Consider the following 25,986-nt stretch of genomic DNA (forward strand, 5'->3'; position numbering starts at 1 on the left):
AACAACGTTTCACATGAGATTCACTTCACATCCCAGAGTTTCGTTTTCCCAAGGCGCCTGCCTGTATGTGAACCAGACGTGAACGGTAATGTGTTTCTTTTTAATAAACTGCCTGTACACTTACAAAGTTCTCAATGCTTCGGTTTACATGTAGAGACCCTCATTATGCTACTGTGTAAGTGTGGTGCTATTTTGAGCCTTGTTAGTGGTATAGAAATAGCGATTTCTTTCTACTGTACGTGTGCCCCGAAGGCTAGCGTTAAACACTAATTAGCGGTTTGCAATAAAACTGGTCACATTCGACTAGCATGAAAATAAATCCCAGCGAACGGTCGAACTCGTACAAATGTGTTATTAACCCCCAGGTTCATTTTGCGCCGGAATTGTCCTTTAAGGGGGGGATTCTACTATTATGTGAGAGAGTAACTTTTAACTTGGCTATTATGATGATGAGCAAATGCAACAAAAGTCACCTTTTTTACAAACAAATCCAAGTGAAAATGCTAAAATTCAACTGCATCTAAATGCTTGTAGACTGTGGGTGTATACAGTGCATGTGCCTAAGGCCTACAAAGGTTAGAGCTGTTAATGGTATCTGTGGGCCGCCAATAATCGTCTCAGAAATGATAAGTATAGATAATACTTGAATAAGATGTGTAAGGTCTAAAGTTAACCACAGTGATCCGACATATAGAGATACATAAAGAGCAGCAAACACATCGCTCAATGGTGTTTTATGCCCCCAACGTTGTCTTCCAGGCAGCGCTGCCACCGCTGACTTAAAGGCTCCTAATCCTAAACCTAACCCCAACCTTAAACCATGCCTAACCATAGTGCCGTCCAGGCAGCGCTGCCTTGAAGACAACGTTGGGGGCATAAAACACCAAGAAACCAAACACATCACAGCATGCTAAGGAAAGGTGACATGACTTATTCCAACTGCTTGAGCTGCATTAAGGTCTACCAGACCCTGCCTGCAACCTTTCATTGCCTAAAAACAATGCTCAATAACTAAGTCAACGTATCCAGCCTCCAACTTAAGCCGGGCAGACACTGTGCATTTATCAGTCGCACTCACACTACATGTTTCAATCAGACGTGAATTCCGTGCTCACACTGTAAAACAGCCGACAAAATGTTCTGACAGGATCGGACTGGAGCAGAGCTGAAACGTTGGCTATTGCAGCCTTTAATCGGGTGTCGTGAGCCTTTTCAAAATACACAACAAATTGGACAGGAACGCGGCCCGAATCAGGAGTTTGTCGGATCTGACTGATTTGGGGCTAAATCGGGTCAAAATCGCACAGTGTTTGCTTGGCAAAAGGCAGTAAGTCACAAACACAGAACCATTCTGGTCCATGCACATAAACATACCACAGTGACTGTGAGAAACCCTCTGCCATTAAATAGTGTACATGCCTTTTTTTCTGAAGAGACTACAACCAGAGATCAGCCAAACCCCAATCCCTCTACACACAAGGGTTTACTTAGTGACCGTGATCTTGTCCAGGCCAGGCCAGGCAGGGATGTAGTACCGTGGCAAGGTTCCCTCTATGAGCCTCTCCATCCAGAGGCCAAGCCGGTCCAGCTTGTGGTGGATCTGCAGTGTTGTGGAACGGGAGCGTGACGTCCCTTTCCGTGACTGGTGCTGGTGCTCGTCACGCAAGCTTGACCTGGACCGAGTCCCCCTAGTGGCCGCTTCCTCCTCAGACCTGTCGGGGTCCTCCCCAGTATAGACAGGCCTGAAGAGACACAGATATCTCTTGTGGCCGTTGAGAGCCAGGACATAGCCTGTGTAGTCTACCTTGCGGTTGCCGCCCTCGTCTTCGTCAGTATCAATCTGCATGGTGTCCTGGGCGAACTCCAGCAGAGTGTCCATCCACTCACTGTGCTTGTCCACATTTAGGAAGGAGAAGTGCAGCGTCAGGCTTCTGAGGAGGAGACATTGGCATTAAAACAGTTAAACTGTGACACGTGTGAGCGCTGTGTATTCCTTAATAACTTTTTTTACCAGATGTAATCAAGAAGACCATGAGAAGACTCACCCTGTAAATGAATACACCTCCTTAGCAAACTTGCTCAGTAGAATGTTTTTGGAAGCGTCTGTTAGGACCAGTACTACATTGGTGTGCCCTGGCCTTAATTTCACTAGGTTGCTCATGTATGTGATGTCAGTCAACTCTGTCACCTCCACAAAGTTCTTCTTTGGTTGACGACTGTGGATGTGGAACATGTGGAAATGGACTCTTTTGAAGTTATAACACAAAGCTGAACTATCAAGATCTAAACTCTTTTTTAAAAGAAAATGTAATTTATATATAACATCCTTTTAGCAGTAGGCCTAGTACTATATTAGTACACAAAAAAAAAACATTTGAAAATTTGAACATAGAACTATATATGTTACAAACACTGTTTTCTACCTTGATGTGCCGGTATTGTTGGGTGACCCATTTTCTGTCTTTGGGACCTCTTTTGATTTTGTTTTTGCTGGTATCTCTTCACTCGAATCACTGATATAACACAGAGTCATTAAAAACAACTCATTACAATATCAATGAATAGCATTAGGCGTCAGTTTTATATTCAAGACATATCCAACAGAGCTAAATCTTAGGGCTCAACAGTGGTGTCTGGTGTCTCAGACCCACCCACCTCCACACTCATGATGGCTTCTCTACCAAAAAAAGTCAATAACCAAACCAAAACCAAAAATTGTTCTGTCATTCTTCTTCATTGTCGTGGCCGTTTATGATCCGATCAGGAACATAACCAGCCAACAGGCAAGCCATTGATGTATGGCTGACTCATTTAAATTCAAGTTTTAAACTATTTTGCAACCATCAAAGAGGTTTGCAGAGATGCTAAAGATAGAATCATCTCATCAGATGACGTGCACACAAAGACCTCGGCTGTATGTCTAGATAACAAGTCACTAACAATTAATTAGCTATTCCTGCAACCTAATCAAAATACAATGGAAACAATGCACAGCATAAACACAGTGGCAATTTGTGGAATGGTAGCACCAGGTTAGTCATCTAATTCTTCCAAGTATATAATTCCAAATCTAGACATTTAGGATAAACATATGCAAGTGTTGTACCTGAAGGCCTGGATGACAACGGTGCCAAACAAGATGAATAATGCTGAGAATATCAGTGACAGCAGAGGCATCATCTCACGCCTGCATTAATAAAAACAAAATGTTAGATGCTTAGAGTAGCCACACTTAAGACTCAAACCTATCAAGTCAAAAAAGCTTGGGAGAGTTACAAAGACATGTAGATAGATAGACAAAATAATGTCAGCCAGAGAATGATTTGCCACAAAGCAAGATGTCTGACTTGTTTCACTATTAGTGTTGTAGTACTCAACTCCGGTCTTGGTCTCGAGACCATTTTTTGCTTACTCAGTCTTGTCTCGGAATTGAAAGCAAAAATATTCATTCTTGACTCGGTCTTGGCCTACATTGAAAGGAGGCGGACTCGTAATTTTAGAGCGAGACCACGTGACCTTTCCCCCCCATTTTTTTATTGTGTATATTTCATGGTATATTCTAAAATATCCACCATTACAAATATTCTTATTTTAATACAAATTATAATATTGACTGCCGCTAAAATATATCCTGAAAGATACAATCTTTGTCCAAATTGCACAGCAGTTTCTTGGGAGGGTTGAAGTAGCCTGACCTACGGTTTTTGCCTAATCTGTCATTCCAATGCGTGCCTTTGGTTGTGATAATCAACGAAATGAGTGAGCAATCTGCAATTATTAAATTTGATTACTTGAACCACAATACATTCATTTCTAAAAGAAGAAGCACAGCGCAGAGTGCAAGTTTTATCAAGCTGATAACGGAGACATCTGGAACCTCTTTTTTTGGTCCGTCTTGAAGTGTCTTGACTCCTTAAAGACTCGGTCTCGACTCGATCTTGCCTCCTCAAAGACTTGGTCTTGGCTGCATTTTTTTTAAAACTCGGTCTCGACATATGCGGTTTCGTCCCCATCACTACTGACTCAGCTAAATATAACACCTAACACCACATCTACCATAACACCTCAGCAGTGCCACAGGCTGATTGCCTTCATACACACCCCACATTGATGCAGTAATTTGTGCAAAGGCAGCCAGAACAAGTATTGAGTGTATAAACTATTTTAGATTAGTCAAATTAGTTCATTTATTTTCAAAAGGTCGAAATTTCTGTATTATAACCTCCTTATTATAATATTTTGAGATACTCATTTTTGGTTTTCATGACCTATAAGCCGTAATCATCAAGATTACAACAAAAAATGGCTTGAAATATTTCATTTGAATCATGAATCTAGAATATATGAAAGATCCACTTTTTGAATTTGAACTTTTCGACGATATTCTATTTGTTTGAGACCCACCTGTATTAGGGTGCATCAAATTTGAATGGGACATTTTAATTTCAAAATATCAATTTGGCTGGCATTGCATTTTGTTCCAATTAACATAAAAATGACTTTTGCACAGTTTTGAGTAATTCCATTGAGATTTAGGGGTGCCACCTAACACATGAACTTTGGCGAAATTTCGAAAAATGTGCAATTTTTAGTCTAATTGCCAAAATTTGACCTGGAAATGTTGGGTACAGTGAACTTTTATACAGTAACATGTTCTATAGGGTTATCAAAGTAAAAGTTGTTTGTTTGCCCTTTGGGTAACTTAGGCATTTCTCAGAATTCAACTTTCAAGATTCTCCATTCACTGTCCTATAGACAAAATGAATGGAGGTCAATGGGACATGTTCACGTGGCCTTACCCTAAATTCTGTGCAGCAGTGATGGATGTCGGACACACATATAAAATTTAATTGACTTTATTGTTAAACACAAAGGGCGATACTGACAAACTTAAAAGAACAAACTCTCTCTAGTGGCTAACTCACTGACTAACAGGGCCTAATGGTAAGAGCTGACATTAACTAAACTCCGAATTTAACTGCTCAGTCTGTGCCAGAGTCTCTGCTCCACTGAGCAACATCACCAGGGAGAAAGAGAGAGGGAATGGAACCTGAACTCTGAACCTAGCCAGTGTGTCTCCCCCCAGATATGTCTCCCTCACCCGCCACCCAAGAGTAACCGTCCTATTCAGGGATTAGCTTGGGTTTGCAGCGGCAAAAGTTTGGCTGTTGGTTGCGGTCATGTTCAACTCACACACACACACATACACACACACACACACACACACACATACACACACACACACACACAAAGACACAGACACACACACACACACACACACACATACAGACACAGACACAGACAGACACACACAGAGAGAGAGACATACACACAAAGACACAGACACACACACACAGACACACACAAAGACACAGACACACAAACACACACATACAGACACAGACAGACACACACAGAGAGAGAGACATACAGTACACACAAAGACACAGACACACACACACACACACACAGACACACACAAAGACACAGACACACAAACAGACACAGACAGACACAGAGAGAGAGAGAGACATACAGTACACACAAAGACACAGACACACACACAAACAGACACACAAACAGACACACACACAAACACACAAACACACACACACACAAACACACACACACACACACACACACAAAGACACAGACACACACACTAGGCCTGTCACGATAACAAATTTTACTGGACGATAAATTGTCTCAGAAATTATTGCGATAAGCGATAATATTGTCGTTCTGAGAATTTTCCTCGGGAAGAGGAAGACGGCCCACTTGTTGTGTTTTTTTTTTCCCCAACTGGGAAAACTGCAGCGGATGATTGTGTTTTAGATGCATATGCATGTTTGTTGTGTTGCCGCTTTTAATTGCGACTGTTTTCCAACCAATGCGACACACCGACTCGCACACGTTCAGTGGTTCACCACGGGCATTCGGTTTAAATCCGAAATGCTCCCACACTGCAGCTGTCGCGTTAGGCTTAGAAACCAATTCCATCTTTTTTGTCTTTATTAGGCGTAGCCTACTCGAACTCGCAACTAGCTTTCTCTCTGCCTAGTGCCTACCGGTATACTTCTCACGCGGCTCTTTAGCTGCACTCTGTGGTAGGCTACGCCAGTAGTCCCGCCTCCCCACACACCATGCGACTGATAAGTGACTGACATGAGGGTTCACTCATCGTTACTCTAAGGACCCGAGAGAGAGAGACGAGGAAAACAAACAAGCATGCAAATGGCATTTATCGCGGCCAGAAAAATGATCGAGCTAATTTTAATTTTCATGCGATTAATTGATTTATTGAATATCGCGACAGGCCTAACACACACACACATACAGACACAGACAGACACACACACAGAGAGAGACATACACACAAAGACACAGACACACACACACACAGACACACACACACAAAGACACACACACACACACAGACACACACACACACACACACACACACACACACACACAGAGACACACACACACACAGAAGCACACACACACACACAAACACACACACACACAGACATACACACACACACATGTTCTCCACAGCCAAAGAGATAAATAGAGAGAGAGAGAGAATAAGGGATACAAAGGAGAGAAGAAAGACACCCAGAGAAAGCGGATGAAAAAAGGAGAGACAGGGCCAGATGTATGTTTTTGTGCCCACGTCAGGCATATTTCATTCGCAAAGTGCACGTAAAAGCATGGCGAGGTATGTTCAAACAGGCCGCACTGAGTAAAAAGCGTAGACTGCCTGTCGTGGGAGCTGCAAATGGCTATTTGCGCTTTTCCGTGTCATGCATATGCATTCATAGGAGGGTCAGGGGTAAGTGGGAGAATTGCGCAAACACAGGAGACGACAAGTGCTAATAGCATTGATTAGGTATTCCGCCATATGTATGAAAACAGCTCATGTCTGTTTTGCAGTGAAAAACTTGCCTGTTAAAAGCAGGTGTAATCAAAATCGCGGTTGAATGCGTCAATTAGAGAAACTTTTAGAGACAGCTGAATAAGTATTCAGAGCATCAGTTTTTCATTGTGCAATAAATAGTTCAAGTATTTTTAAGTAGATTAGTAGAACTACTAGGCCTACTCTGTATGTCGCTGGTTAACTACAATTGGTTAACTATTCAACTGCGCTTGTGGTTCAGCTGTGGGCACGCAATTAGCTTTGCAGAGGGGGCGGGGAAACAACTACAGATATGATAGTAATATGTAATAACACATCCAACACAGATCAAGATCACCTCAAACAGAAAGATCACCTCAGTTTTCTTGAGCTGTAGTATTGTTTACCTCAGATCTCCATAGTGACCATTGAGCATTGTTAACCACTTTATCCAACAAAAACAGATGTGCGGTGGCACCCCTAAATCATAATGTACTGGAAAAATATTTTGCATGTGTTGTTTCTACATATATTGGAACACTTTTAGCACCCAGCCATATCAAAATTCAAGAATTGTGTTTTTTGATGCACCCTAACCTGTATATATGTAGGACTTAACAATAAACTGTGTAGTTGGTAGGGCTACAACAGTAAATAGATTGATCAATTAGTTATCAACTATTAAATTAATCTCCAACTATTTTGGTAATTGAAAAGGAGAATCTCAAAATGCTCTGATTGCAGCTTCTCATACTTTAAAATGTTCAGCTTTGCTCCTCCTTTGCTCCTTGCTCCTCTATTACAGTAAACTAAATATCTTTAGCATGTGGATAAAACAAGTCATTTAAGTACATAATATTGGGCTTTGCAAAACACTGTTTGACAGTTTTCCACCATTTTCTGACATTTTAATTAATCAAACAAGTAATCGATTAATTGAGAAAATAGTTAGTTAGTTGCAGTCCTGGTAGTTAATTACATAATATACAACTCAACTTTACTATAGCTATTATTTTTAAGTGTCACAAATTATTTTAGATGGTTGACAGAGTAGAGTATTAAGAATCATATAAATATGACACAACACATGGGATCTGGCAGATGCTTCAAGGCAAAATGCTACAACTCACCAATTATTGTGAAGAAGGTCTTCAATAATTTCTGTCAAGTAATCATATGCTGTGAATACCCATCGAATTAGAAACATCTAGAAAGAAAAAAACAATTCAACAGTTAAGAGCTTTTATGACAGCTCTTATGTCAGCACATAAAACAGTCTCTTTGTCATTGGAAGACTTATCACTGTACATTGTAAAACTACAACACTTTAATATGTAATGACACTCAAACTCATCTGGGACCAAAATCTAGGCCAGTGCTAATTTTTCATTTACTAATGTTCCATTTCAGGAAGGCTCTGAGGAGACTCCTGAGAGATGCCAGTGGGGGGGGGGGGGGGACTCACAGAGGCAAACTCGTTGTTGAGTTCTGGTAGTATGGCGTCGTGGTTGAGGACAGAAGGGTCCTTCTGGAGCCGCTGCAGCTCTTCCAGTAGCCGGTGCTTGTCCTCCTCGCTGCCATTCCAGCCGCTCAACACAGGCTTGTACAGGACCTTGCCAGCTCCATTCCGCCGCTCCAGAATAACCACCTCAGCGCACACAGATGGGCAGACAGATTTACCATGACACCAGAAATAAGCTGCACTACAATGATATTTACAGCCATCATGTCCACTTCACTGATCTGAGCACAGCCCAGCAACAAAAACCTGCAAGGATGATTGACTGTGTCTGGAAGTCTGGTGGAAGCTTATTTATTTTCGGAAGCCATCAGGATCAGACTGTAACAAGGTTTAAACCTCATGACCTTCAACCTGTCCTTAGTCTTACAGTAGAAAGCGCGCCCATACACACCTGTGGAGGGGTGCTGTCCCTGCTCCTCAGCAGCATGTCACACAGGGCCTGCTGCTGTCGCTGGTACACATAGGCAAATCTCAGAACCTCGTTGGTGTTGGTGGAGGCCAGGGAAAGGAAGGCCTTATTACCAGTGGAAAAGGACTCCTCTTCACTCGTGATCAACAACACACAGTATCTGGGAAACATATTGAATTGAAAGAGCACGTGTTAGAATTTCGCTCAGCGCATAGTCTTTCTGTGGCTCTGCTAGAAAACATAATATGGAACATGACTTACTTCCTGCGCCGGTGAAACTGTTTCACAGGACAAAGCTCATCAAAGACCTTTTGATTCACCAACCGAGGAGCCAAGAGGAACTTGTTATTTGATATGAATTCATCAATTATTGTTTTTTTCATCCCCTTAGCCTTGGAAGAAAAAATAAATAAATACTGGTTTAAATAAAATACTGGTTTAAGACAATATCAAGGTAATTGACATTTTAAAAATCTTAAATAACAATTCCAGATGGGAAGAACATACATCAGTGTTAATCAAGACAACAACCAAACCTGAATAATGTCTGCTGGCTTGTCTGTGTTTTCCTTAAACACAAGCATTGTTGGAGCATATGTATTAATGTTGAACTGTCTCAGTAGGTTCGCTGTCTCTGTAAGGCCCTGGTCCACATACCCAAATTGCACATAGTCTTTATAGGCAAATGCAGTCAGCTGAAAAAGAAAAAATACTATGTAACAGTTTTCACGTTATTGTGGATAAATTCATAGAGTTTGCAAGTAACTCAGTACCTTATATAACAGTGGGACAATGGGAACTTGGTCGAAAAGAAGGACGTGGGGTTTGTTGATTGCATGCCAGCTGTTTAGAAACTGGTGGTTATTCCTATCTGTCACCTGAAACATTGATGTACATATTTCCAGTATTTTTATGTGAAACGATTCACCGGACAGAACAAATACGAATAGGGAATTTGCAGACATAGAATAAGAGCTACTGGGAGCTACTGTAAATGTGAGAGGATATTTACCTTCTCAACAAGTCTTTGTGGGAGCAAGTCCTCTACAAACTGCCTGAGGTGTTGACGCACCACAGCATAGTGGAAAAAGGTCACCTTGCCATTTATAACACCAAGTATGGATGGGGTACGGTGTGCACCAAGGTGATTGGCCAATCGTCTCTCGTAGCCAACATCCACCACACCTATGCCAACACCTAACAATGAAATAAAAATGCATTAGTTGCACATGATTAACAATCTATGGACAACACAGTCAGAGAAGAGAAATGGCATGTGTTCATTAGTACATACCCAGAGGCTCCAATTCCTCCACACTCTCTTTCCACACTGGCTCAATGTGGATGCAGCTGAAGCACCAATCAGATGTTATTTTGATCAAGTAGGGTCGCTTAAAGCTGTCAGGTGCGATGTCATTAATGTATTGATTGAAGTGAAGCATGTATTTGCTGTCAGCAAAGTCTCTGCCATCCTTGGCATTGAAGGGGAAATGGAAGAAGGTCTCATCAAAATAAAAATGGTCGTGAAATGGGTGGTGTCCATGATGCCCAAACGGCTGAGTGTCATCCGTCTGTCCATAACGGTCATAGTTCGATCTCTTCTCCTCACTGGACAGGATCTGGTGAGACAGAACGCATTCAAAATCTACATCAATTGATCTATAAAATACAGTGTCTAGGGAGGCAGCCTTTATTCAACTAGACACAAATTCATACATTGTCAAGATACATGCATTTAAGAATGTTTCCAATGTTTCTATACCTCATATGATTTGGTGATCTTGATAAACATATCCTCAGCTTCTGGATTTTTGTTTTTGTCTGGATGCCTAGCGGAGAAATTCACAATTTTCAATGTGAGATGTTTTCAGAATTCATGATCATCACATCCACTATGAGTAAGATGAAATGTTACCATTCTTTGGCCAATCGCTTGTAGACTTTTTTAATTTCAGCTTGACTGGCACTTTTTGTGACCCCAAGCACCTTGTACGGGTCAAAAGGAGGGACTGATTCCACCAGGTCAAACAAGAGAGCACAGATGACCACAGCTGGCAAGGTCAAGGGTGTCTTCAATTCCACCATGGTTTGTGGCTGAAAGGATATGCAAGCATATAGGCTACATTTAAAATTCTCATTTGAATCAAATTAGATAGCCTACAGCAATGCAATGAATGAGATATGACTACGAATGATGATGTAAAAACTTATTCATGGATGTAAATGCAGTTAAGCCCGATAGCTATTCGACCCACACGTGGAGCACGTTACACATATTGCTGAAGTGTAAATATCAAAAGTATGCATGCTGCATGCTCCAAGATGAACAATTCTGTAGCTGCCAACATACAAAACTATGTAGCCTACGTCAGTCAGTCACTTGTCAAATAATGTTGACAAACAGTGACAAGTGTCCATAACGAATTCAATTTCCACAATATGGTAAATCGAGGCAATATTTTACACTTCCATACGATAAATTAACGTAAAAGATAACGTGGCTATATTTTTTTACAATTTAACAGTTCAGTTTGGTCAGCACATGCCACTTTCAACTCACCTGAGAGTATGCACTACCGTTTTACGAAATTCATATTTAAGCCTTGACCTTGACCACAGACAAGTATCTCTACGAATGGAATGATGCGTTTCACTGTTTACAACATCCCGATTCTCCCAGATATTCCCGTTACAGTCCTTCCGCGACTGTCAACTCGATGCGACTGCGTGGTGAATCATAGGTGACGTCAGATTTGTGTCTGATGAAAACAAGGAAGAGCAACGTGCAAGTAGTAGTAGATCATATGGAGAGTAACTGAGGTAGGTTTCTAATTTTGTCAGTTTATCGTGAATTTAGCAAAAATTCGAGAGGTATTTGGCATATTCAGAAGAGCTGATGGTGGTGTAGGCCTATTTCATTATCAGCACGGTAGCATAGGCCTGCATGGGACCGCCGTCATGCATGCATGGGTGAGGGAATGAACTGTGTCTTCTTCTGGTTATAGCGATGATGTAAAGGCCATTGTAATAACGTAGGTTACTTTAGTAGACTAGCTCTGTTCAAAAACAATGATTTGACATTCCCTCCGTTGTCGAGATCTAATGGAAAATATTTTCGCAATTGGGTGTTAGGCTAGCCTACTATAACATTGTTAGCCTAGTTTGTTCTTTCGGTTCTGCCTATTAGCTTCTTGTTTTGTTTCCTGTTTTGGACAGAATGGACCCTAGACATAAAAAGATCCTTCAACGCAACAGAACAAATCTTGTGAGGGATTTAGACCCGTCAGAAGTTTATGATGGACTCCTGTCAAGGGGAGTCTTCACCCAAGATATGATAGATGAGATTAAGGTAAGACCCACCCGAGGGGCCCTTTAGTGTATGGTTGAATTCTCAGGGCAAGTCAGTCTCTCTTTTACTTTTTTGAGTGTGCCTATCTTTGCTGTTTCAGAGCTCAGGAACCAGAAGGGACCAGGCCAGGCAGCTGGTGAGAGACCTGGAGACACGTGGGAGCCAGGCCTTCCCTGCCTTTTTGGAATGCCTGCGTGAGTGTGGCTATGAAAGTCTGACCAGTCTCCTCCAGAGCGAAGATCCAGTTGGCCAGTCTGTGCCAAGCCCACAGATGCCAGTAATCAGACCTCTGCCAGTGTGTAAGAGCACAGTCTTCGATGTCTCCATCACTTCCTAATTTTTCTCTTTTAATATCTTGCATGCATCAATATATTGCTTAATGTTGCACAGGTCCTATTGATGTCAGAGAGCCAGACAAAATCCACAGTAATCCATCTAAAGAAGTGCCTCTATATCCTACTGAAATAGATATTGCCAGTCCATGTAAGTATGCACATTACCTCTGATTCCCCCTCTTCAAGGTTATAATTTCAGTTAGACCAACATATATATTGTGTATATTGTGTGAATGAGAGGATCATATTATGCAGTTGATTGAAGTCACATTTGAATACTTATGTTTCACAGCTCCAGAGAGGTTGAGCCCAAGACCCACGCAAGGGAGAACAAGACGAGATAGCATTCAGGTAGCCTGTCTAGATGAATTTTTTTCATAAGACTTTCATAAGACTCTAGTTTTCATGAACAGAAAACTATCTTTGTTAGGGGCTTCTGAACCTGTCTAATGGGTTAGGACTTGACAGTTGCTCATTAAAATCTCATTTGCTGAAGTTCTTTTCTGTTTATCTTTCCCTCAGAGTTATAAGATGGATGCTAGCCCCTGTGGACTCTGCCTCATCATAAACAATGTGGAGTTTGAACAGCACTCAGACCTGAAGGATCGCAACGGATCAGATATAGACAGTGACAAGCTAGAGAGACGATTCAAGTCTCTCAATTTTTATGTTGTTGTGAAACGAAACCTGAAACATAAGGTATAGCAGGGATGCTATAATTTCACAGTAGTATGAAATAGAATGTATATTGCCTTATGTTCATACCATATCTTGTTTCTTAGCAAATACGACAAGAGCTGTCAGCATTAGCAAAGATGGACCATTCCAACTCTGACTGCTGTGTGGTTATCATTCTGTCACATGGTACAGAGGTAAGCTGAGTGAATTTTGAAGCATTCACCCAAGTCCTGTGATTGTTACAAACTCTCATTCTTTTGAAGCATCCTTTGTTAGTGTCGCCGCCATTTTTAGCACTCTCTTTTCATATACAATCATTACTGTGTGGTTTTCAGCAGTGTGGTTTTAAGCCTTTGTGTTGTTGTCCTCAGGCCACGCACAGTCGCTTTCCTGGTGCAGTGTACGGCGTGGATGGCACCTCAGTGCCAGTTCAGGTCATCACAAACTACCTCAATGGACAGCACTGTCCCTCACTGCAGGGCAAGCCCAAGCTCTTCTTCCTTCAGGCCTGTGGAGGAGGTCAGATGAGTTCTTAACCAGATAGAACATTCTAGATATCACATGACACCGATGAAAGATATTCACAACACACTCATGATAATTGCTTTAAGGCTACATCCACACTACTCCGTTTTGTTTGATTCCGAAACACCTTTGTTACATTTTTGCTGCTCATCTACACTACTCCGGCATTTTTCAAGCTAGTTCAAATCTGGGATGATTTGAAAACGCTGTCAGATCCATATTCATTTGAAAAAAGCATTGTGCAGTAACACATTAACAGTAAGACATCATACTGGCGCTGCTGCCGGCTCATGGCATGAGTGTGTGTTTGGGTAGGAGAGAAGGACACTGGCTTTGAAGTGTCTCCTGATGAGGTGCAGCCATGTATGGGTGGACCAGATGACCAGATGGATGCCATCCCTGTGTCATCCAGCAGTGACTCCCTGAGCATGTCAGATGAACCAGATGCACGGGCTACTCTGCCCACACCAAGTGACATTCTGGTATCCTACTCCACTTTTCCAGGTGTGCTGGAGTTGTCTTCAAAACATTTGTGGTTTCTTCATCTAAAGTGGCATCACTTAGATGGAGTTAAAAAAAAAAGTCCTCCTCAAGATCTTTACAGTTTTGCACACAACTTGTGTTGGTATTATTCTTTAGTGTACATTCTTTAGTGCATCCCAGGTAATTAATGCAGACTAAGAAGTAGCAGTTTTAATTTATTTGTACCGTCACCTACAGGATATGTCTCGTGGAGGGACACCAAGGCAGGTTCCTGGTATGTAGAGACCCTGGATCGTCTTCTGAAAGAGAATGCTGCCATTCACGACCTAGTAACTATACTTATGATGGTGGGTATGCACTGTGCAGATAGCTTGATATTGGAGGATTAAGCAAGCACCAAAACTGTACTTTCTGCTGCAGGTGCTCACATTGTTATTCCTGCTATTTAATATGTGACATTGTCAAATATATAAACACTTAACAGTATGTTACCAAAACATATCAGTAAGTTAGCTAGATTTTATCAGAGCAGACTGTGCTGTTGTAGCCTCATTGACACCAGACCCTTCTCAATTGAGAGTGGGTCTGGAAAAGGTTAAAGGCGCTCTAAGCAATGCCATGCTCTTTTTTTAGGCTAAAACATTTTTTGTCACTTACAGCAAACATCACCTCACCATCCGCTAGCTGCCTGTGTACTGAATACACTGTAAAAAAATGTGATCTCTGTGGACAGCCCAGGCTCCAAAAACGGCAACAAAAACAACCTGGGCAAACCTAGCCCATAAAAACATAACAAACTGTTCCAGCAAATCACAGACGAGATGCATGTTTAGGAGAGTTTCAATTGCACAGGAGGAAGTAGCGAGCTAGCTCTCTGTTTTGTTTGAATGTCAGCAGAAGTGATGTTACCCAGCAACGCTTGGAGCACCTTCAATTGACTTACGGCTTCCAGCAGGGGCGTAACTAGCAGTGAAATTAAACTTAAACTGGTGCATTAAACTATTACCAAATCGTTTCAGAAGTGTAGCAATCCTGTAAACAAAGGTTTTAAATGCAGTTGTTTTTCAATTCTAAAGAAATACGCGTCCATGTTGGATTAGCGATTGTATTTGCGTGCCCGTGTTTTAGGGACATATGTTCTTCAATGGCCTCTTGGACCTGCAGAGCAAATCCCAAATTTGCCGAAAGTTCATTCTGGGTATTCCCAGGCTGGTGCTATTGGTGTTGGCAAACCATGGCAAATTTGTTGGCTTTTAGCTGCTTGCTAGATTTGGACAAAACATGTAATGCCTATTTCATTATGACATATCTGAGGTGACAGAAAGGGACCAGTATTTAATCTGCTTTTTGGTCTTTGTTTTTAATGTCTAGGTCAACAATGAAGTGTCACAGAATTCTGCTAAAGGCTTGTTTAAACAGATGCCTGGGTCATTCAACTTCCTCCGAAAGCTTCTTTACTTCCAGGCTCCACCACACAGCCAGTTTTCTACATGACCAGCATATCTGTCTCTGGATCACAGAGAAACTTTCAGGAATTCATAATGTGGTTATAATAATGGTTATCCTGTGGTAATCAAATCTGTTAGCTTTGTATTTTTTTTATTTTTGCACTCACAATTTGTAGTGCTGTTGTTTACTGGATTTCCCAGTCAGAGAATTGCCACCCCTTCAGCCATTTTGTAGGGTGTCATTTAGCCTCGGGACTAGTTGTCATGTCATGATCAAAACAACAATTTTCCCAAAACATATAACTTATGACTTTTTAATGATTAGACATCAATAGATTTAAGCTTGGCAATTTGCTCTTTTAATTTGGCAATGGTGATGGAATATGTAATAGTTTTTCTATACTGTACATCCTTATTTTTTTTACAAGTAATGTCAATACATGTATGTAATGATTTGTAACCTTGATATGATGTCTGGTAAATCTGCAATTCTAGCAAAAACATCTTAACTACTTGCTATTCAAATTACACTGTTGATTGTCTGTAATTGTTTATGGCGCTCACATAATGGAATGAACAGCTGGAAGAAATAGAGGAGCAATTCACTGAATTAACTGAATAAAATTAGATTAACAGTCTTAAACTCTTTAACTGCAAATAAATGTACCATAACACTTAATTCAGCAGGTGCCCCTCATATAGGCTTCTTTTTTTTATGAAGTCAGGTGAAGCTACCTGCCTTTCCAATGCCTGTAGTTCTGTGGTTTCAACCCCAAGGAAAATGTAAGAAAAGGTTTCATAGCCGAAATTGCAAAAAGAGATGTTAACATGCTAACAAGCTTTTATGCGCCGCACAGCGAAGTCTTTTTTTTTCTTTCGGATTTTTTAATGTGGTGTCAACAATTCCCCGGACACTGAAAGACCGGGGTGCAGGAAACTTGCATGTAATCCCACAAGGATGACACAGAACCATTGTTTTTCTGTTTTTCAGTTTTCTGTGAATATCTCGAGAATCGTAGGGCCTATGAGGACCACATTGTTTTTGTATGTTGGTCTTAAGGGGCCATGTCAATCCCCTAACTACTCATTTGATGTATAGCGCCACCTAGTAAAAATGAAAAAGCAAAAATGAGGTGTTGTATTCACAGGTATCTAAAAACTGCACGGAAATGGCTGTGTAGGATCCCTCTGAATGCACACCAAGTTTTGTGGAATTCCGTTCATGGGGGGGGATACAAATACACACACACACCACTTATTACCCCCCCCCCCACACACACACACACACACACACACACTCACACACTAATTTATACAAAAGTTGCAAGAGTAGGGGATGGAAAGAGGGAGACAAATTAAGCGTAGATGTGCGAGAATGTGCAGGACTAAGCGGCGGTCATATTTTGTAGGCCTACTGTGCCGTATATATATGTACTGTTTCTGCCCATTTGCGAGATTTTGCTTGCTTTGCCTACTGACTAAACAGAAAAACTCATTGGGCTTACAGAAGATGTTTAAGGCCACCAACTCGGTAGGTGGCAGTGTGGGGCTGTCACGGATTCAGCTTCCAATTCAAAAAAGTGCACCAGATGAAGAAGATGCATCATGGCGGGCTGCACGAAATTGTTTGCTGTCGAAGTCGACAGACTAATAGTTTTATTTGGGTTATTTTTCCTTCTGCATACATGTATAACAGCAGGTATTACAGAAGTTTCTCTTGTAACTAGAAATTGATGGTAGAAAGCGTTGTTCTTATATTTTACAAGGCAAATCCAGGGTGTTATATATTGGTTTCTAATCAAGGAAGACAGTAGCTAATTCAACAGCTACAGATATGATAACATTAACTGATGATCAGATGAGTGTGAGCACTTTAATTTTCTTCACGAACACTTTATAGATGAAAGACAACTGTAATGTGTATGTTTCAATAATTGAGCTAGTTTCATGTAATGGTAGGCTAACACTTTTCCTAGAATTCGGTTGAAGAGAGATGGTAACCTTAATACCATCCAGCTAAATACCTAACGTTAACCTATTTGCTGACACTTAGGTGTTCAAATAATCGATTTGAAAGACAGCCAAGAGTTGAAGACACGTGAACCACAACACTTTTGCTACCATAATCCTGTTATGCCAGGGTGGAGAGAGACTTGGACTAGAATTCAGGTAATTACAGTTTGATAACGACTCTAACGACCATGTTCTTCCAAGTTATTGCCTAATGAAATGTACCTCTAAGTCTCCAGTGGTGAACAGATACAAACATATTTGTAATGCCTGATCTGTTTGTTGTGGCAGGTGCGAGTCTGGAGCTCTAAAGAGCTGAAGGTGACTGTAGTTAATGATGAGCAGGAGCTGCAGGAGCTGGACCACTTCAGCATATGGACCCTTATGCAGTACTTCCTACAGGAGAAGACTAATGAAACCTTTGTCAACATCAACCTTTTTTCACCCAAAACATGTTTCAGAGTTGACCCTTCCAACGCACAAACATTGTACACTGTGAAACCTCTCCGAAGTGAGTGTGCCCTTATGGCCAATAGGCCTACAAGCCTATTGGCTATTACAAGTTTTTTCAAAGAATTTGTTTCTTCATTACCATCAATTCAAATTATTTTTGTTTTCCCTGACTACAGAATTTGACATCTACCTGTTCATAGTCTTTCTTGTTGGGGTTCTGCTGTTTTTCTTTGCTGACATTCTGAGCAGGTATTGTTTTTTCTGCAGTATGACTGTTTTTCAGAACATGATAACTTTTATAATCTTTATTTGTAATAACTTGATATATTGTTTATCTTTGTCCAGGAGTCAGATGTTCTATTACTCTGCGGGTATGAGCACAGGAATGATTGCCTCTCTCCTCATCCTCATCTTCATCATAGCCCGCTTTTTGCCTAAGGTAGAAGCTATACATGTACTGACATTTAGGGATGCCATTTTACTTACTTGCATTACTTGAAATTACTTGAAATTCCAACCATTGGGATCTGAGGATATCCATGGTGTCTACTTACTTTTCAGTAATAGACAGCGATAATGTGTTTGGAGTTTGAATTTGTTTATCTTTCATCCCTCAGAAAAGTCCATTCTACGTGTTGATAGTAGGAGGGTGGTCTTTCTCACTGTACATCATTCAGCTAGTTGGCAGAAATCTGCAGCTCATCCTGAAAGAACACTGGCCCCTAGCCATTGGTAAGATTACAATGTAATTTTAACATTAAACTATAGCCCCTTTGACACCTGGGGCATCTGCACTTCCCATACATACAAGCATCTGCACTTCCCATACATACAAGCATCTGCACTTCCCATACATACAAGCCTCTGCACTTCCCATACATACAAGCCTCTGCACTTCCCATACATACAAGCATCTGCTCTTCCCATACATACAAGCATCTGCTCTTCCCATACATACAAGCATCTGCACTTCCCATACATACAAGCATCTGCACTTCCCATACATACAAGCATCTGCACTTCCCATACATACAAGCCTCTGCACTTCCCATACATACAAGCCTCTGCACTTCCCATACATACAAGCATCTGCACTTCCCATACATACAAGCATCTGCACTTCCCATACATACAAGCATCTGCACTTCCCATACATACAAGCATCTGCACTTCCCATACATACAAGCATCTGCACTTCCCATACATACAAGCATCTGCACTTCCCATACATACAAGCCTAATGTTGCAATTCCCTTTTCTTTTTCTTTCTTTTTTATTGCCTTCAGGTTACACAGCTGTGGTGGGCTTCATCAGTTTTGCTGTGTGTTACCGCCATGGCCCTTTAGTGGACCGACGTAGTATCAACATCCTGTCCTGGACGCTGCAGCTGTTTGGCCTTCTACTGATCTATGCTGGCATCCAGGTGCAGCAGGTGGCCCTGGCCATCATGGTGGCAGCCTTCTGTGCCAAGAACCTAGAGTATCCCATCAACCTCGCCTTCACTATTTGCCAGTAGGTGAACATCAGCACCAATCTCTAACAATGAAAATGCAGTGAATTCAAAATAAATTGTAGACCACTTTTAAATGGTCTTTCTTTTCTGTAGTTGCAAGAATGCCTAATGCCTTGAGACAACTTTGGTCTTCTTCTGTCTGATCTTGTATTCATTATCCATAAGAGGTCCAAGCATTTTTCAGTGAACCCAATAAAACATGAGGCTAGCGAGTCTCGTTTGAATTGTGCGAAGAAGTTAGCCATGCTGAGATAGCTAATATTGCAGCACAACTCAATGAAGGCTACAGTCTGAGAAGTCAGCAAAGAAGTAGAAGGGAATGTTTGATGTTATGCAGGGCCATAAATTATGTAACAAAATGCCTCTGTGTAAGCAGACGATTGGATTTAAAAACAATCCAGGCATCTTGAGACTTTGACTCAGTCTCAAAACCCTGAGTTTCTATCCCTCTTATACCTGTGTTATACCTGCCCATAACTAAACATGAACAAAACCTCCACGGACCGCCCTCAGTGGTTCTTCTTGGCTTTTGCAATCTGGGACTGCAAAATGTAAAACATTTTATTCGGTTTAACTCCATCATCCGACTACTTGCCTCACCTATACCCGGGTCGCCGGCGTACGGTGCAGGTGCCCCAGCCAGTTGCGCCACGGCTGGGGCCAAGCATAGTCGGTTTTAATTGGGAACTGGACCACTCAGTTGGCGTAGTTTCTGTCTCTCACAGTAAGCTGAGCCGGAGAATACACTGGAAGCTGGAGCCGCGGCGGCTGCTCACTGAGGAGGAGTATCAGAAACAAGCAGAGGTAGAGACGAGTCGTGCCCTAGACGAGCTGCGCAACTACTGCAACAGTCCTGAATTCAACACCTGGAAGACTGTCTCCAGACTGCAATCACCCAAGAGGTAGGTTGCGAGAAAGAAGTTAGGGTGTCTGTTTGGCTTTTCATATGACACAGAACTTCTGTACAACACTTAGTGACAGGATAGCCTATTTGACAGACCAGAGTGTGAGGTAATTGAGCTATTCTACATTAGTATTGCTTTACTGCTGTTAATCCACTTTCTTTCTCTCTATCCAGATTTGCTGATTTTGTAGAGGGATCCCCACATTTGTTGTCCAATGAGGTTTCAGTCCATGCACATGAATATGGATTTGAAGGCTCTTTCCTGGAGGATGAGCTGTTTGCCACAGATGAAGAAGATGATGATGATGAGGTTGAGGGAGAATGGAAGAGAGATGTTAAAGACACTCGATTATTTGATACACACAATAAGTTTCATTGACTCAAGGGAAGTTGAGGTGAGAATGTCTGTTTGTGTTGTGCGTGTGTGGTTATGTTTGTCTGAGAGGGAGATGAGAGACTGAATGTTGAGTTCATAAAACATATTTTGCTGCCTGTGGTATGATGGATGGACAGAGGAATAACTGATTTTTGTGTGTGTGTAACTGCTCCTAATATTGTTTTCTGTACAGTTTTCTTTTGTTATGTATGTTGTCAGCCAACACAATTGTAATGAAAGGCAGATTTGTGAGGTTTAGAGGTGAGGTTTGAAATAAAGGCAGATTTGTGAGGTTTTCTTCTGTGAAATGACTGATCAGTCACACTGCAAGTAAGTTAAGTTAGAAACATTCGTTTTTACATTAACAACGTCCCTTAGCTGTGTGTGTAACCTACGACCTCTCGGGGCTTATTGCTTAAGTATATAGCTGAAAAGGACAACAAAGTAATCTTACAGAGTTTAAATATTCATGAGGCAACAGATCAGGGGGCAGCCGTGGCCTACTGGTTAGCGCTTCGAACTTGTAACCGGAAGGTTGCCGGTTCAAACCCCGACCAATAGGCACGGCTGAAGTGCCCTTGAGCAAGGCACCTAACCCCTCACTGCTCCCCAAGCGCCGCTGTTGTTGCAGGCAGCTCACTGCGCCGGGATTAGTGTGTGCTTCACCCCACTGTGTGTTCACTGTGTGCTGAGTGTGTCACTAATTCATGGATTGGGATAAATGTAGAGACCAATCAAAAGACAAATCAAAAGAGTATATATACTTCTACTTATAGATCAACACACTGTCTATACATGGAGATGAGTACTGTGGCTAGCTTGGATGACTCCAAATGCAGAATCTTCAATGAGGAAAAGAAATATCATGAAACCGCTAAACACAAGGGGGAGTCACTGGCGGGGGAGCATCATGATTTATGGCTGCTTTACTGTCCTGGGGACTGGACAACGACCCTAAATATAGAACTAAATCTACGCAAAATGGCCTCAAAAAAGGGAAAACTACCTTTTGGAGTGGCCTAGTCAAAGCCCAGACCCAATAGAGATGCTGTGGAATGACTTCAAGAGAGAATGGGCTACAATTCCTCCTAAATGTTGTATCTTATTCACAGTTGGCAGGGGTCACTACTTATAGGGTCAAAGGGCTTAAATCAGTTATGAATTCCAAGGGCTGCAAGATCATCATTTTCCTAGGGTTAGCTCATGTATATGGGTTTTGTCTCTATTTAGACAAGGATCAAATAACATTTTCTGAATTGATGCAGAAAGCCAGGTAATTCCAAAGGGTTCACAGATTTGTCATGTTTTTGCCACTGTATATGTCATTGACATTCATTACTGAAAGTCATATAGTGTAGCCACAGGCATCAGGACGTTTCCCATTTGAGAAGAATTCACTAGAGTGAATCACTAGAGTTCTAAATCTTTGCCCGCTTGAAAGGGTTGAAAGTTCTCACGAGATGTCTCCACACAAGAATGACGCAAAAAAATGAATGGTTGTTCTTTTGAATGAATGATTGTCTCCAAACAGTACATTCTTTCTTTCACTTCCACTTTTCAGATTCCCATACACTCGAATAGCTTTGAATAAAATATCCTGGTATTTGAACATTTGCTGTAATGCACATGTGCAAATGTTGAGTGGTTAACAATGCAAATTGTGGTTAACACTGTTAGTAGATGGCTTTGACTAGAAAAATATTTAGCAGGTAAAGAATGGAAATGCAATGCATTGAAAATTAAAATTCGAGTTTGCTGCATAGACACAAGGGGGCAGTCACAGAGTTTAGACCAGACCCATAAATAGAGCTATATCTGCTCAAACAAATTAAGGGAACACTTACAGTTTTCCACAATTGTTAAAACACATTTTTTTTTTTTTTTTTTTTGTTCCCTTAATTTTTTGAGCAGTAAATATACACTGCGCTGCTTTAGTCTAGAACTAATTGCTTATATTGCTTGTCTAGAACTGGGTGTATTTGTAACAATGGCAAAGGGGAATTAAAATTGATCTCATTTAGAAAGGGTTTTCTCTGTATCATGCCTCTCCTCAGAATAATTTTATTTGTCTAAATCTGCTTGTCTGAGTTTTGCTTTTAGAAAATGTTCATTCACTGATTTATCAGTGATCTCTCATTATGTTTTTCATTCTTCAGGGATCGTACACACAGAGTATTCCACAGGGATCGTACACACAGAGTATTTGGATCATACACAGAGTATTCCACAGGGATCGTACACACAGAGCATTCCACAGGGATCGTACACACAGAGTATTCCACAGTCAGTGGGCAAAGGAGGCGCAGTTAGAACAGTGGAATGTGTTTGAGACTGAAGAAACCATTCAGGGCAACAACTGGTTTACCTACTTTCAGTTCGAGTTACCCTGAGTAACGTGTGAATGGATGGAATTTCAAGCCATATCTCTACACGTTTTCTCAACCACAGTTATCGGGTACAGCCATGGGCGGATTATGAACTTTCGGGCCCCTGGGCCCAGATGTATTAAGGGTGGGCCCAGATGTACTAATTGTCGCATATGTGGGAGGGGGGGTTTGGGGGTCCTCCCCCAGAATTTTTTTAATTGGTTTGATGTGATTTCCTGTATTCTGGTGCATTTTGGGGATGGCCAATACTACATTCAATCAGATTCATAGCCTACATCCTGATTTGTTGATATTGAGGCAATGATTCCATGCAAAAGGCTTCAGGGCCCCCTGACCCCATGGGCCGATAGGGCCGTGCAGTAATCCATCCCTGGGTACAGCTGAGATGCTTCCTCAGTGTGCACAAGGTAGATTGGTGGGTGTAGATCACATTAGATAACTGAACTATTTGCATACAAATCTTTCAACAGCTCTTCACACACAGAGAACTTGTAGTATATAGATTACAGTTTTTTTTATGGTTAGGGTTATGTGTCATTGTGAGTTTTCTGATGAAATTAGTGTGAAATGTGTCTAGATAGTTCTCAACTTTCCCAATTTTACATTAACAGTAAGAGTCACCCATTTGTTTCTACTTTCAATATAATACATATATATTTATATATATATATTTATATATATTTATATACGTCTTTACTCTTTTTTGTGCATTGTTCTGCATTGGGTTTGATGCAACATGAATACAATATTATTGTGGATAACCCTTAATATTGATGCAGCGTAACTATGGCTACTTTCACACAAAAAAAACATTTATTGATAAGCTAACATAAATTATGAATATAACGTACACAATAATAGATGTAAGAATTCTATGTTAGAAGGCTTTTACTCAGCATCAAGTACATCACTGTAAACTGTCAAAGTAAAATATATCAACCTGGTACCAACAGATGCATCTTATCTTCACATAAATTCCCTGATATGACACAGCACAAATACTACAGAAGGAAGCACTATCAATTCCACTGAAAAGAGTTCGAAAGACCCTCTGCCCCCTACAGCATGCATGGCCAGTCAAAACACTTAAATACCACAGCACTTTCTGTGGTTGAGCACAATCTCTACTCAAATAATGGGGTTGGGTAACCTTTAGTGGTCACTTAGAGATGCCTAGGAGGAAAACGAAAGCAGGAAACCTCCAGGGAAAACCTCCTGACACTATGCAGGCGCAGCAGGTGCCAGTTTTGATGGGGCATCCAGGACAGGCAGTCCCTCACTGACGATGCCGTATTACTCAGCCCACATCAAAAAAAAAGAAAACAAATCATTTGCATGTGTTTCCCTGGTACATTACACTGCATGTTGCAGCTCGTAGGCAAATTCAGATGGGTACAATTCCCAGACCTGAATGTGTCCTTCTTCCGCCATATGACTTGTACACACACCCAGCTCTGCCCAAGCAACTAGGCAGGAGTTGGTGGACACCCACATACGGGTTGCCTCTGGGAGGTGTGTGGGAGTCTGATGGGAGGGGGGATTCCCTGCAGCTATCGTCCCACGACAGGTGTCACCCAGCTGGAAGCTGCATGTAAAGTGTCTGGATTTCCCCCACATGGGCCTACACACACAAGACACACATCACAGCCCAGACACACATCATTACAGATAATCGGAAGGTCAGTGGGTTTGTTAGGAGTATGGAGGCCCTCCTCCATCCAAGCAGGCTGGGGCTGGATCTGTCCATGGCAAATTTCCCTCAGAGCAAGGTTTTTCAAATATATTGTGTTCAATCACTGAAATTAAAAATAAATTAAATAAATTAAAATTAAAAGTATCTTAAAAGAATGACATGTTTATCTAGTGTAAATGCAGATTTGTCAGAACCATATTCATACCAAGATTCCCACTGAGATTATACAAATCGGATAACCACTAGTGACACTCTGAAAAGAAGGAGAAAGGGGGGGAAAAAACGAGAAGGTTGTGAGAGTCAGAGGAGGTTGTCTTGGGTGCTGCTGCGTACCTTTGCAAGCCAGTCCAAAACCAGTGGAGAGCACACATGCATCACCACCAATGCACATTACAAAAGTCAACAGCAATTCAATAGTAAGGACCACGGTTGTGCAAAATTCAGAATTGAATTGAGAATGACTCCTAAATTCCAATTAAATTCCAAATCAAAACAGGATTTAGAATTACAATTCGTATTTGAATGAAGTAGAATTGAAATGAAATGAAATTTGAAGAAATTCATATGCATAATTTAAGTGTAGTTTTTAACAATGAAGCTATACGGTAATCCAAACCACATTTGTAATAGGTAACTTATGACAGTAACCAATTACATTTCCAAAGTAACCGTCCCAACCACTGATCTATAAAGAACACGTGCCGATATCACGGAGGCTTCAGGTTTATGACGTAGTTGCTCTATCCAGTGTTCTTATAGATCAGTGGTCCCAACACTAATTGTATGTGAGATTCAACACATTCTCTCTGTTGTGTGACTGGAATTTCTTTCAATTTGAATTCCACTTCCTGTCATTCCAATTCCAATTCAACTTCCTGTGGGTCGGAGCCAATTCAAATTCCAATTCATGAATTGAATGGAGGGCAATTCTACAATTCTGAATTTTGCACAAGCCTGGTAAGCACGTGCAGAACTGAATAAGTGCAGACAGCACAAAAACATC

The 25,986-nt window shown here is 41.3% G+C and overlaps 3 protein-coding genes across 5 annotated transcripts; 2 read left to right on the forward strand and 1 right to left on the reverse strand.

Annotated features, from left to right (window-relative positions):
* Positions 1–364: 364 nt before the first annotated feature.
* dnajc16 (DnaJ (Hsp40) homolog, subfamily C, member 16) lies at positions 365–11,528 on the reverse strand. 2 transcript variants are annotated; one of them, XM_076275808.1, is made up of 15 exons: positions 11,390–11,528; positions 10,745–10,923; positions 10,592–10,658; positions 10,124–10,448; positions 9,842–10,026; positions 9,603–9,707; positions 9,366–9,524; positions 9,091–9,221; positions 8,812–8,989; positions 8,364–8,546; positions 8,029–8,105; positions 3,107–3,187; positions 2,424–2,513; positions 2,046–2,216; positions 365–1,928 (listed from the first exon to the last, which is right to left on the reverse strand). In XM_076275808.1, the coding sequence occupies exons 2-15, from the start codon at positions 10,912–10,914 to the stop codon at positions 1,484–1,486; spliced, it is 2,367 nt and encodes a 788-aa protein (XP_076131923.1). In that variant the 5' UTR covers positions 10,915–10,923; positions 11,390–11,528; the 3' UTR covers positions 365–1,483. The 2 variants fall into 2 exon arrangements, with proteins under 2 accessions (XP_076131923.1, XP_076131922.1); XM_076275807.1 differs by having other exon boundaries at positions 365–1,931.
* A 24-nt stretch (positions 11,529–11,552) lies between these two features.
* On the forward strand, positions 11,553–16,111 carry casp9 (caspase 9, apoptosis-related cysteine peptidase). 2 transcript variants are annotated; one of them, XM_076275810.1, is made up of 11 exons: positions 11,553–11,649; positions 12,046–12,178; positions 12,279–12,477; positions 12,569–12,661; positions 12,806–12,864; positions 13,036–13,212; positions 13,296–13,385; positions 13,563–13,710; positions 14,032–14,220; positions 14,437–14,546; positions 15,571–16,111. In XM_076275810.1, the coding sequence occupies exons 2-11, from the start codon at positions 12,047–12,049 to the stop codon at positions 15,691–15,693; spliced, it is 1,320 nt and encodes a 439-aa protein (XP_076131925.1). In that variant the 5' UTR covers positions 11,553–11,649; position 12,046; the 3' UTR covers positions 15,694–16,111. The 2 variants fall into 2 exon arrangements, with proteins under 2 accessions (XP_076131925.1, XP_076131924.1); XM_076275809.1 differs by lacking the exon at positions 11,553–11,649 and adding an exon at positions 11,680–11,799.
* Positions 16,112–17,250: 1,139 nt separating this feature from the next.
* On the forward strand, positions 17,251–21,194 carry nemp1 (nuclear envelope integral membrane protein 1). The gene is made up of 9 exons (XM_076275832.1): positions 17,251–17,346; positions 17,701–17,816; positions 17,949–18,168; positions 18,287–18,359; positions 18,456–18,549; positions 18,728–18,842; positions 19,397–19,622; positions 20,349–20,525; positions 20,702–21,194. The coding sequence occupies exons 1-9, from the start codon at positions 17,253–17,255 to the stop codon at positions 20,904–20,906; spliced, it is 1,320 nt and encodes a 439-aa protein (XP_076131947.1). The 5' UTR covers positions 17,251–17,252; the 3' UTR covers positions 20,907–21,194.
* Positions 21,195–25,986: the final 4,792 nt, after the last annotated feature.

Source organism: Alosa pseudoharengus, unplaced genomic scaffold (assembly GCF_046254945.1).
Source record: "Alosa pseudoharengus isolate Yale_2024_CS ecotype anadromous, Long Island Sound unplaced genomic scaffold, YU_APseudo_1.1 YU_APseudo_1.1_scf_9, whole genome shotgun sequence".
NCBI lineage: Eukaryota > Metazoa > Chordata > Actinopteri > Clupeiformes > Clupeidae > Alosa > Alosa pseudoharengus.

Coding starts and splice junctions, on each gene's coding strand:
- nemp1 (XM_076275832.1), top strand. CDS start 17,253: ATGGCGGGCTGCACGAAATTGTTTGCTGTCGAAGTCGACAGACTAATA. Junction 17,817..17,948: donor AGACTTGGACTAGAATTCAG/GTAATTACAGTT, acceptor TTGTTGTGGCAG/GTGCGAGTCTGGAGCTCTAA. Junction 18,360..18,455: donor TTTGCTGACATTCTGAGCAG/GTATTGTTTTTT, acceptor ATCTTTGTCCAG/GAGTCAGATGTTCTATTACT.
- dnajc16 (XM_076275807.1), bottom strand. CDS start 10,914: ATGGTGGAATTGAAGACACCCTTGACCTTGCCAGCTGTGGTCATCTGT. Junction 10,449..10,591: donor AGATCACCAAATCATATGAG/GTATAGAAACAT, acceptor CTGTCTCACCAG/ATCCTGTCCAGTGAGGAGAA. Junction 2,217..2,423: donor AACAATACCGGCACATCAAG/GTAGAAAACAGT, acceptor CCACATCCACAG/TCGTCAACCAAAGAAGAACT.
- casp9 (XM_076275809.1), top strand. CDS start 11,774: ATGGGACCGCCGTCATGCATGCATGG. Junction 13,711..14,031: donor CCTTCAGGCCTGTGGAGGAG/GTCAGATGAGTT, acceptor GTGTTTGGGTAG/GAGAGAAGGACACTGGCTTT. Junction 14,547..15,570: donor TAGTAACTATACTTATGATG/GTGGGTATGCAC, acceptor TTTAATGTCTAG/GTCAACAATGAAGTGTCACA.